The following is a 12,431-nucleotide window of genomic DNA, read 5'->3' as shown; positions in this document are numbered from 1 at the left end:
GCCTCCAACATGGCATGTTCGTCTACCGTATGCTCAGGATCTTTCCAATTGGGGCTGTGTTCAAAGAGAGTTGAAGTTAGCCTTTGTTGGGACATGTAGACACTGACTGCATTGGAACGTACCCCTCTCCTTTTTTTGTTATAGTCGATCGTACAGCGATATACGTTATGTCTAGTAACTGGATTAAGAAGGGATTTTAATCAGTTCTCAAGACTATATCGCCAACTCCAAATTTCTCCTTCACCAACCACATAGCGCGTACCTTGGCCAAGTTCCGAAATCCAAATCGTTCCAACCCTTCCGGCATGATCTCAATAACTATAGAGTCTGCCGGCATCATCATTAAGAAGGTCAACTCTGCTCCATGTGTTGCGACAAGTATCGACGTGGTTCGAGTAACTTGCATCTGCTCTAGCGGACTCAGCTTTCCGAAATTGACTGCTCGAATGAATTGATGTGGATGGGCTTTTCGTGTTAATGACATGATCTTGGCAAAATTGACAAGAATTCTCGTATCTCGTTCTATAAATGTTATTGTGGCGTCGTATTGAGGATCTGGTCCTACTAGGCCCAAACCAACATGTTGAGCAATCTTTGCAGTAAAGCTCTAAGTGGTAATTGGTGGAGATCAGTTACAAAATTTTACTGAAAGTGTGTTTGAGTGAGAAACGTGTGATCGCTTATATGATGGCAAGAGACGCAACTCGAATATAACATTTGCGCAAATAATCCAATTTTAAGTCACCTTGAGCATAGACGATGATTTACAGTTTGATGCTACCCACGACTCTCTCCATATCTCATTATCGTGCTGAGTTAGGGATACAATCAATTTCTTGAAGCAAGTACCAGGTTTGAGCCAATACGTCAGGCTGACAGACCCATACATGGATAATAACGAAGACCAAGGATCATCGGTAAAGTTACGTTGGTCGGCAATCCAAAGCGCAGCAGGTTTGGCCCACACACTACTGTTTTTGTTGATATTACGTGCCGACTTGGTCTCTCCAGAGAATGCTGCGTCGGCTATCAATGTACTTAAAAAGACTGAATAATGATCTAACATACTGTGCCATCTAAAATAATCGGTTGGTGTTGAGGAATCAAGTTTTGGTAGGGAAAATCAACAGATGATGGAACTTACAAATTACTATGTACATCACGAACCATCAGCACCACCGGTTCATCAATGACTTCTGTACAAGACGCCAGCTTCCCACTTCTTATGTACATGTCGCGGCCGTGTTCGACAAGCAAGTCGCGAACGTTAGCCATCTCGTCGTTCTTGCAGTCAGTAACAACCACAAGCCCTCTATCACTACTAGGACCCATCTGCATCAGCCCCTCTGCAACACACATTGCAGGCAGAGTGTCTGGCCTCCACGGTATTGTGAGATTAAACCACAATGGTTCTACAGTTAGTCGGTCTGGATTGACCAGCGGATCCATCCATCGTGGATCTTGCCAACACGTCCACACTGCAGAGCCAGCTCGACAATACTGAGTTGGATTACTCAGGAACGAGTCTATTTTTGGATAATCGTATCTGTGATTTTGAGGTGCGGTTTGTGGAAGGTTCGGTAAGCTGTTGGATTCACTAGCGTGCATCGAGTGGGCTGGATCTCAAAGGAAAATGACATCCATACCTTCCACAACTACCTAATTCTGATGGTCCATAGTCAGGCGGGTCACGCTGGGGCGGAACTGTGTGAAAGTGTGAATCCAAAATTTTAGGAAAAAATGTTACGAGGAAAACAGCACCAACGACTCCAAGCGACTTGCCAAAACTTCTCCATTCCGAATCTGTTGATCCTAATTGCATGCTTGAATTCAAATTGGTGTTAGCTTATAAGAGTTTTGGCTATTGTACACCGCCAGCTGATCGCACTGTAACTTCCAAGCTTACCTAGAGAAGGTGAACATGCCAATAAGCGATACAACAACGATCAATAAAATCCATCGGAACGGCACCGGCACTGCCGGTTTCATCAAGAACGCTTTTGTGGATCTTCCAGATTTTGCCAAGTCCAAGTTCTATTGAGTGTGTTTCCCTTCGAAGGCGTTTGGAATATAATCAATCACCATTCTGTATTGTGGTACGACATTACTGTATTTGTGTTTGAAAGAAGACCACTACATTTCGTGCCTCATACTGGTGACTGGGTCTTTCTACGTTTAGCCTCAATTACAAAGACGGATTCCCCATTAAACTCGTAAACCACATCCATTTCCTCTCTAAAACATGCCATTACTTCTTCTGATGAGCCGTGTCATGGAAGGCGAATGTCTTTGGGTAATCTCTTAGCATCTTCTTCCAACGGGGCATGTGCATCTTGGTTTCAATCAGCCCGTGAGACGAATCGGTCCATACCATCATGTACTTAAAGTCTGGGGCTCCACGGGATCCCATTCTGTGTACGTATTTAGTAAGACCAGCCTTGGCTATATTGGCCATCAGCTCGTGAAGATGGCCTCCAGGATTTTCATAGACAGCGTCGATTTTGATCATATGCTCTTCATAGGGAACTTCGGAATGAATCTGGGAGAATAAAACTTAAATCAGTCAACACTTTTTTGCGGTTGTTAGGGAACACTCTTCAAAACCTGAGTTCCGTCCACTGTAGGGTTTTCCTTCAGTGTTACAGCCGGTATACCTGTACTGTTATCAGAACTGAACCTCCAACGGTGTGGTGTTCCGGTAGCAGGCCATTTTCCTTCATTGACCGATCTGGCACCTGTTTGTGACAAAAAAACGATGTTATCGACAAGGATCAACAAGGCACAGCACAGAGGACGAATACCTCGATTGTAATCATACCAGCAGGGAAAATATCAGCAGCAATAAAGATCTTGTCTGGATGTGCACTGGCTTTAATTCCTTCGGCTATACAAACAGTCGACCTTCCACGAAATGATCCCTATTATGTATCACTGGTTTATGCATAGTGTTGATATGAAACAGAATCAACAAGTACCTGTTCGTAAATAGGTCCAGGTGTAGTGAAGCCTATGTAGTTCAACAAATAACATTCGTCGTCCCATAGCTAGCCATCTACACGCCAGGTACACAATTGTGTGAGCAAACATATGTTCAGACACTCGTTGTGAGTGCATCTCTCCTCTTTTTATGAGAGGAACAAAACACTAGGATGCATCTATCGTTGTTAGCACTCACTTGGAAGCCAGGCAGGGATTTTGTAACTTGATTTGAAGTTTTCGTGGATTGATTTCAAAGATACGTAAGGTGAGCGATTCTTTAAGAAATCAGCAGTGTAATCCATTTGGTGACTGCCCGTGTGTGATACAGATTGTGATGAAGGTGCATCATTACCAAAGGTCATCCATATACAGATTAAGGAGACACCGACTATAGATATTATTGCCAGCAGCTGGTTGTGGTTTCTTCCGTTGGCACCATTGTTATTATGCGGTTGTTGAATTCTTAAATGTGGCCAGCGACGCACCCTCCACAGATGAACGAATAAGACCGCGACTGGACACAGAGCAGACAGTACTAGATTTACTGAAATATCGGCCAGAATGCGGCGTGGACTCTCCTCCTTGATCAACGAAAATAGGTGGCGATGTTGTGGCCGGAGGTTGGAGCTTGGAATGAACAAAAATTTAAAACTTCAGATTGCTTTAGAGGTTCTAGTGTTCAATAAGTCGCGACGTCAAATATTTTAGTTTCGAATTCGAATTAACCTTATACAGCTACGGCTTGCTAGGGTATCACTCAGCACCCCACCAGTGACGCGTTCGTTCTTCGAGTTGATACAAGAGGCGAGCAAGTTGACAGTAGAGCGACAGCCAGAATTTCTCTTCCCTTTTCATAGGATCCCTTTGCGCCGGGCAACCCGCGTTTGATCAAGATTGCTTTTCTAATGCGCTGATTCGTCAAAGTTTTGCCAAGTTATTATTTGTTCAAGTTAGAAGAGAGGCAGAGATCAGTCGCGAAGAGTCATCGACAAAGCCTCGTAACTGAGTTCGGAGAAACGCAGATCAAGCTTGATCTGCTTCTTCTTGTGATATATACTGTGTTGGAGGTTGAAGGGTGCGTTGACGGTCTCAACGACGAATTGAACGGTACTCTACCCAAGGCATCTTTTCGAATAAAAGGATCTATACATGTAAGTTTCCGCTACACCAACTCCACTGTGCCTTATTACTTATTCATACAATTTCACCATCTACAAACATCAAATTGCAGCATCAATGTTCACAATTCGAAGGAGGACTACCACTTTATCGCAAGCTCCTCCTCCCAGCTATGATGGTCAGGAAGAAGAGCTCCCTTCTTACGACTCGGCAGTAGCTCCAGCAGCTGAAGATCACATTCAAGAAACACTCCCTCGACCGAGGCTTCGACCTCAACCATCTACTGTTACTCTGAGAGAAGAAGAGCATGTGCCAGCATGGCTGAACTTGCATAATAATCATGTAGACGAGGAGGACACAGAGATCAAGTGGACTTGCGCTGTTTGTACTTATAGAAACCACCAAGATTTCGGGGTCTGTGAAGCTTGTGGCCATGGTGAAAAGATCAAATCGTCCGGTTCGTCTTCATCCTCAAGGTCTCCGTCACTAGTATCGGCTACTCCGTCATTGCCACCATCTCTGCCTCCTCGCAGACCTGTATCCTCCATGTCTTTGGAACTGCCTAAACCACCTACTATAAGTAATAGAAGGGCCGCGTCTTCAGAAACCGAACGTCCTCGACGTGCTGTGTCTCCACCTCCCTCGAAAGGCTGGACGTGTATAGATTGTACGTTCATAAATAGCTGGACCGTCACGGAATGTGCTGTATGCTCTTCTACAATCCCTTGGATTTGTCCACGATGTAAACAATCTTTCCTGTTCTACTTTTTCGTCGTTCGTCTCGTAAGAATTCGCATATTCAACCTCCTCATTTTCTACAACAGGTACATTTGCCAACAAAGGCACAGACAACTGTGATGGATGCGGTCTGGATAAAGCAGCTATAGAAGAGGGCAGTTTATTGTTCGCGGATGTAAAACCAGTCAGGTCGGCTGAATTGCCAAAGTGGAAGTGCGCTTTCTGTTCTTCGATGGAAAATGACGTGTCCAACGAGATCTGCTCAACGTGCGGGCATAATGCCACAGAGAGTATACCAGCACCGCTTATAGTAACAAATCCTCCACCATTAAATCCAAGCCGACCTCCATCATTATATAGGCCCCCCTCGCTAAATATTTATCCTCCACCTCAGCACTTTCATAACCCGCCGTCTCCACTACGTCCTGTAAATACTGCCTCGTCTAATCCATTCACAAATGCATCATCGACTCCAACATCACCATCTGGTTATAATCCATTCACTCCAACAACGCCAACAGCTCCAGCAGCGGGAGGCTTAAATCCCTTCGACGACAGTCATGCTGTAATTATAACGCCTCCTCGTGATGATCAAACTGAAGAGGAGCGAAATATACGTGCTGAGATAGATAGGGAAGTTGAAGCATATATTCATCAACGTCGAGCCAGCACGCAATCAGAAGCCGTAGGACAATCAGTATCTGAACCGAGTACAGTAGATCCGACCTCACGGCCCTTCCCTCCACCGAGGATACAGTCGACACGGAATCGTCGTGTCATAGTAAAAGAACCTAGCATCGCTAGTATGTATCCATCCGCTCGCGATAGCTAATGAGTTGCACATCATCATCTCGTTGTCAATTCATGTAATAGACGCATATCGATACTCTTTACCAAAGAGATATCGAGTATAAAGAATAAATTATAAAGAGTAACAGTAAAACAACCGAGAACATCAGACTGCTTCAACATTGCTGCAAACTGTACTGTATGTATAACATGTATATTATTGCATATTCTTGTTTCAGGCTTTCACGTCTTCGGCGGCAATAACTACGTCCCCGTTCTCGTCGACGCGATTCCACACATCCAACGGCAGTACCTCCTTTTTAAAACGCACCAAACTATCAACGGCCAAGGGGCCTTGTCTTCTATATATGTACTCAAAGGTTGGCAAGAAGCGTTTCAGGTCATGTGGGCTGACTACGATTCCAGTTCGTTGGCGAACCAGGTCAGACAACACTTCTCTGGCTACACAAAAGCCATTCACTACGGCTTTATCTACGTATATCATCGAGTAACCAAACTTGTTGCATAGATAACTGACGGCTAGTGGGGACAGTCCAAAAAGGGAGGCCGGCCTACAAAACAAACGTCGATTAATGATGTCTTCATAAGAAAACCAATTGATTTTACATACTCCGTCCATAAAACTCTCTCCTTGTTCACAGTATAGGGCTCGTCGACCTCAAAGTTCCTGTTGATCTCTATAATGATAACTCTTGGGCGATATTTGGCAGTCAAGATAGCCTTCAGCACCCAATAATCGGATGAGTCGAGGTCGACGGATAGGATATCAAAGGCGTTGGGAACTTCGTATTTCTGAAATAGGGGGACAATGTTTGTCCTGTTTATGAAGTGGTTGTGGATGACCCTACTATCATAGGACTTTGCTTTCCCGTCCATGAGAAGCCCATCCCATCGTTGATTTTCCCATAGCCACTTGGTATTGCATTCAGTTCCCTGAAAACAAGCCATGTCGGGATCGGTCAGTTTATTTGTGTGGAAACGAGGAAAAACACGCATACAAGGTACGTGCAAAGACAGTGGGATTCCACTTGGCAACGAGACGTACATCAAATACACCGAATTCCACATAGTACTTGTTTGTGGTTCCCAGGTTTGCAAATATATACTGTATTGCTCCATCCTCACCGTTCTGTTTTTGGGCGGTGGTTTCGATTAGTAGACGTACTTGATAATAACAGAAGGAATGCGTAATTTACAAGATACCAATAGTATTCAAATTTACCTGTGAGTAGAATTTGATTTCATGATCACCAATGTTATAAAGAAATTTCAGATGGGTGGTAATCAGGGTCTCCTGTGAGGCAGAGAGACCAAACGATGTCCCTGCAAAGTGCATAGGAAAGACTAGATAGAGTAGAAGCGCCGCTAGAGCAGCAGCACCTAGCCCCTGCAGGGCGATAGTTTGCGGGCGAGCCATTCTGTATATTGGCGATGTTTTCATTTCACAGGTTACTTAGATGTACCAGATTTGATAACAAGAAGAATGGGAGTTATAAGGAGGAGACTCGCGAAGATGAACGCGTAAAATTACTTGAAACATTGATGAACTTGTGTTGTTGAGATCTGCACATCCTTCACATGCTGATCGACTCACTGTCGCAATCTCAACAACACAACTTAGGTAACTTTAAACCACACAGGGCGATTTCATGCCGACATAGATTCTCAAGCCATTTGTAGAGGAAGTTTTTCTTCTATTTTTACCTAATCACTTCCACACTCGTTGCAATCAACAATCTGGTACAATGGATCTGGCACGAACGAACAGCTCGTATTCCAATACTGCAAGTAGTGACACTGCTAGCATCAGCAGCCCCAACAGATCTAGCCAGAAGGCAGAACAGTTGATTCAGCAATTCTACTCAAAGACTGCTCAATGTATTGTGCAAGCACGCTGGACTCATCCTCCACCACACTCTCAATCCACCTCCAGATCAAGAAAGAGTACACGAGTAGGAGAACTATCTGGTTCAACTACTTCTATCGGACCCGACTCTGCTCGCAAAAGTAACAAGTGGGTGAGTACTTTGCCACTTGATCACATTCTTGAATGATACCGTGACCTTGAAGTGCTTTGTCTCGGACAGACAACCCCGGTTTGCAACTTTATTGGTTTCCTCAAGTTCTGAAACGTGATTTATTCTCACTAGTTCAACTTGGAAATTGACGAGCTGGACGCACTTCGGGACGAACTCAAGTACTGGAGAGTCAATGCCATCCCGGCTTCATCATCACTTAATGTGTCGTCGGCAAACTCGACAGCAGTGTCATCGCCACCCCTGATAATAGATCTGTTTCTGGACTTGTCAAATCTAGGCCCAGCACAAGCAGTGACCATTCGTGACGAAATGTCTCGCAGACGACGGATACCGCCTGAACAGCTTGTATCTATTGATTCGAATGGACGAAGTGTCAGAAAACGGACGATATTGCTCGAAACATGGCAATTGAGTCTCACGTGAGTGAAATGTCGCCAACTGCTTCAGGCGCATGGCAAAAGTAACGCTCGCTTTCACTCTTATTCAAGGGGTCCCGTTCCGTCGCAACCACCTGAGCTTGCTACTGTATATAAGAAGGCAGTCATGTATTTTAGATCATTGTATAGTTTTATTAGGTTGATGCCAAGTTATCGGCTGTTTAGACGGTTGAAGAGAAGTACGAATGGAGGTCTGGGGATTGGATATCGCTTGTCATCAAGGAGGACTATGCCGGAGGATGAAGCGGGTCTAGGTGAGGGTCGACACTGCCCGCCACTCGACAAGCCGTGTAACCATTGCAGGCAGCAAACTCATTACCATTCATATCTCATTAGACCAATTACACAGTACATCAGATATGCGGATGGGCATTGCAGAGTATAGCTTCGGCACTGTGGATACTGCATTTGGGGTATTTTCTCTGCATGTCATGTACCGTCTAGAATGTGACTTTTCAGCTGATGACTCAGAGGCATTGCTCTCCTCTCGGTTGGGGGACTTTGATGAAAATTACTTTTCGCCAAGGTCACTCGACTCTGCAAGAGATAGACGAATCTCTGAGTCAAGTCGCAGCAGGAGAGATGTATTAGTAGAAAGAAGAGTACCCGAACCAGAAGTCTCTAATCTGAGTCAGTCTCCAGTCTTTGGTAGTTTACCAGCATCCCGTTCCAACAATCGTTGGACTACTGATACTGCTACGTCTCCTCGTGGTACCGTCAATCCGATCAGCCATAGTATAAATACAACAACAAGCTCTTATCTACCACCGCATCTGCGACACAATAATAGTAGTAGCAGTAGTCATGGATCACCATCTCATCATCCACACTTTGCTTCTAGATCAGGATCACCATCTCCCGCTTCCGAAGTATTCAAAGTCGGTACTCAAACGAATGCTCCCCTAGCGTCGTATTATCGTAGATCAGGAGTTGGAAATCAGTCTCGACGCACGTCAATGCAATCATCAGACATGACATATCCTCCCTTCATGCCTTTCACTCCTCATTCCGTAGGTTCTCTCATGGCGGGTGATCAGGATGTTATGACGATGAGAGAACCAAATATGTACTTTGATGGTATAGATCCTCCACCATTTTCCACAACTCACTCACCCAGTATAGAAGAAGGAGCAGAAGAAGAGGGTGGTCATTCAAACACATCTGGTAGAAATGATTCTATGGACGGTAGTAAAAGCTCAGATCAGATAAATAGAAGTCCTACACACGCAGAAACAGGTGGTGGTGAAGTCATGTTTGGATTGGAAGGAGGTGGTGTCTTTGGTCCGCCATTCGATCTAGCATATGGTGCTAGTGGTAGTGGTAGTAGTGGCCATAGTCGTGAGAGGAAGCCAATATCCTCGTCATCATCGTATTCTCAATCGCCATCTCGATCTTCTCAGGCTCCAATGGTCCGTAGACCCTCAGTAGTATTTCCAACATCCTCGGCAGTGGCCATACGACATTCTCCGTCATCGTCTTCGTCGACGCCAGCTGATATAACTCTGCCAACACTATTTACACCAGGATCCTCATTTGCAATGCATCCTGGTCTTTGGGGGTCGTCTCTGACGTCAGCATCGCCGCCACCACTTGTAATTATGGAGCATGAATCTGCTCGTGTATATGGAGAGCAACGAAGTGCTGCTGGTAGTTTTCCTCATAGTAGCATCAATAATGAAGTTGATGAAGGCTCTAGGAGCGTTAGTGCTAGCTATAGTACCGGTGCTAGATCAAACAAGCTCACGGTAAAGATTTGATCTGGAATTCACCAATGAACAAATCTAGCCCTTATATTAACAACTTCACCTTTCAACTATTTAGAATGCCTTGGCTCGATTCCAACAGCTACGAGATGTGAATGCATCATTCTCTGCTTCATTGAATCATCTATCTGCCTCAACCATGGGTCTACCTCCTCCTCCATCAGCTTCAGATGGACAAGATGGACTGACTAGATCCGAAACCAGTATGCCATATGCAATGCCATTCGTAGAATATGCAGGTGCAAGCAATAGCAGAGAATCACCACCAGAACAACAGCAATATGCTCAAAATAACAACAATTTTGGTGGTTTACGGTATCGAATGACGCCATCTCGATCATCCGAGTTATTTGAAAATCAGGTGCTAGAGGAAGAACCAGGTGATATCTTTCCTATGGAGTCTCATGATGCTGAGCCTCAGCCGTCTAGTAAAATACAGCCACCATTGTCGTCCAATGGTCGTAGCGGCATTCAAGGATCTGAGCCTGTTCCTCGATTAGGACATACACCTTCTAGTAGACAGGCTTATTGGCAGCAACAACAGCAGAATATGGTGCCGAACTACCGTCAAACTGCCATAAACAACACCACAAATAGTGCGGTATCGATGAGAAATAGCTTGAATGGTGGGCTGCTACCTCCATTTGGACCACTACCAGGATTTGAAGAGGTGTCGAATAGTGGTTCCAACAATGCAGGTAGTGGCAATAGTGATGAAATGCTTTTCAACATGTCTGAGCTAGATATCGGACGATCCCAGTAATATTTTTTGCTTCGTATATAAGAATCTCATAACTTCTCCTGAACGTCCTGAACGTGTTTTTAAGACCATTGAATGGCATTTAATGCGACGGTGCATGTTGATCTGTGTTTTGATTTTTGAGTACAGTTTTTATATGGCGTCCAAGATCGCCAAGGGCTCTACTTGGAGCATGATAGCGCGGTCTCCCAAGAGACTAATTACACGATTGATATTGATTTTATGCCTTTTCCTTCCCGTATCGCTGCTCTTTGCCAGATATAGAGGCCATCCCAACCAAAATGTAAATGTGATCAAGCAGTCGGATACCGACAAGGTGGCCATCTATGAAGGGTATGTATGCGCACGATGATAGTATCTAAAGTTGTTTTAAGATTGATCTGTAACGCAATGCCCTTGGTTTTTTTCGTAACATCTCACTCATTGACGTTCTTGGCACCTTATCTCTTTTTTTGCAACCAACTCACCCACATTTGTTTCATAACCGTATAGAACTAAGCTCGAACGACCTGCATCTGCCATTCCACCGATACTACATCAAAGTTGGAAGACACCCATCCTTCCATCGGCAAGTAAACCACCCAACAAAAACCATCGCAAAAACTTCAACAAATTCTGGGACTCTGATCTAACCTTGCAAACTATGAAACACTTTCCTAGCGTCTTAAAGCATGGTCCAATACGTGTAAACGGCTACATCCCATGTGGGAGTATCGGTTATGGACTGATGAAGACAATGATCGCATCGTGCATGAGCACTATGTCTGGTTTCTGCCTACATACAAGTCTTTCAAGAAGCCTATCTTGTATGTGATCTTGTATGTTGAATTCTCTTCTTTTAAAGTACAACTGTTGACTTGTTCTTTTTGTGTGTTTTTAGGAAGGTGGATTCTGTACGATACATGTACATGCATCGATATGGTGGCGTCTATGCAGACCTCGATGTAGAATGCTTGCGGCCCATGGACTCGTTACTGGATGCTGGGCAGGTCCTGGTTCCGCTCATGAGTTCCGAATATGCTCTCATCCATGTAAACATTTTTGCAAAACAATGTCTCCAATCATTAATTTTACTAACTCACTCATATCGTGTCAAACAGAATATACCAAATGCATGGATGGCAAGTGTGCCGGGCCACATGTTTTGGATTTTCATGTTACTAAATGTCATGAAACGAGCCAAGTTAAAGGACGCAGATACCCGACTACCAGAAGAAATCACAGGACCAGTGCCGCTTTATGAAACGTATTATAATTGGGTTGAGAATTACGGAGTTGATGGATTGGGGGTCACGTTGCTAGCACCAGGGTTGATTTTCCCATATGCGTGGAATACCAAGATTGAGGCAGAGCGAGAAGTTTGTTGGGCAGGTAAAATTATAAAAATGAAAAGCTGTTGAGATTTTGTCGGACTAGATTGTTTGATTTAATTGTGAGTTTTTTAACTCATTAGTTAATCATTAGTGAGTTCGAAGCATAATACCACTGCTTGTAAGGAATTGCTGGATGTCAAGAAGCTAGGGTCCTACACCATAAGTTGTAAGTTCGCGTTTCGATTAAACGTTTGTGAAATGTTCATGACGAAATCTCGCCTTTATAGATTGGCACCACTCCTGGGCTTTAACAAGCAAAGAACAGCACCTAGTGAATGCGTGGTCTGGAAATCGCGAGGAGGACGATTAAGCAGTGCGTGTGTTTGTTTGTGTAGTCCTCGTCATGTTAATAGTATCAGACATATACGCTTATCTTTCGACAAGAGATTTCTCGTTCGCGGTTCGTCCCTGCA

The 12,431-nt window shown here is 44.3% G+C and overlaps 3 protein-coding genes across 3 annotated transcripts; 2 read left to right on the top strand and 1 right to left on the bottom strand.

Annotated features, from left to right (window-relative positions):
* Positions 1 to 5,860: 5,860 nt before the first annotated feature.
* On the bottom strand, positions 5,861 to 7,063 carry SmJEL517_g02675 (uncharacterized protein; the record flags this gene model as incomplete). The annotated part of the gene is made up of 4 exons (XM_031168603.1): positions 5,861 to 6,197; positions 6,257 to 6,579; positions 6,692 to 6,775; positions 6,869 to 7,063. 4 exons carry the CDS (start codon positions 7,061 to 7,063, stop codon positions 5,861 to 5,863), a joined length of 939 nt encoding a protein of 312 aa, XP_031025389.1.
* Positions 7,064 to 7,391: 328 nt separating this feature from the next.
* On the top strand, positions 7,392 to 10,648 carry SmJEL517_g02674 (uncharacterized protein; the record flags this gene model as incomplete). The annotated part of the gene is made up of 5 exons (XM_031168602.1): positions 7,392 to 7,664; positions 7,797 to 8,104; positions 8,174 to 8,376; positions 8,459 to 9,867; positions 9,944 to 10,648. 5 exons carry the CDS (start codon positions 7,392 to 7,394, stop codon positions 10,646 to 10,648), a joined length of 2,898 nt encoding a protein of 965 aa, XP_031025388.1.
* Positions 10,649 to 10,971: 323 nt separating this feature from the next.
* SmJEL517_g02673 (uncharacterized protein) lies at positions 10,972 to 12,328 on the top strand (the record flags this gene model as incomplete). Its single annotated transcript, XM_031168601.1, has 7 exons — positions 10,972 to 10,978; positions 11,138 to 11,217; positions 11,306 to 11,451; positions 11,526 to 11,676; positions 11,746 to 12,016; positions 12,110 to 12,184; positions 12,246 to 12,328. The coding sequence occupies 7 exons, from the start codon at positions 10,972 to 10,974 to the stop codon at positions 12,326 to 12,328; spliced, it is 813 nt and encodes a 270-aa protein (XP_031025383.1).
* Between the last annotated feature and the right edge of the window lie 103 nt (positions 12,329 to 12,431).

The sequence above is a fragment of the Synchytrium microbalum genome (genome assembly GCF_006535985.1).
Source record: "Synchytrium microbalum strain JEL517 chromosome Unknown SmJEL517_scf0012, whole genome shotgun sequence".
Lineage (NCBI taxonomy): Eukaryota > Fungi > Chytridiomycota > Chytridiomycetes > Synchytriales > Synchytriaceae > Synchytrium > Synchytrium microbalum.
The sequence above is the reverse complement of the archived record's forward strand: the minus strand, read 5'-3'. Positions and strand labels throughout refer to the sequence as shown.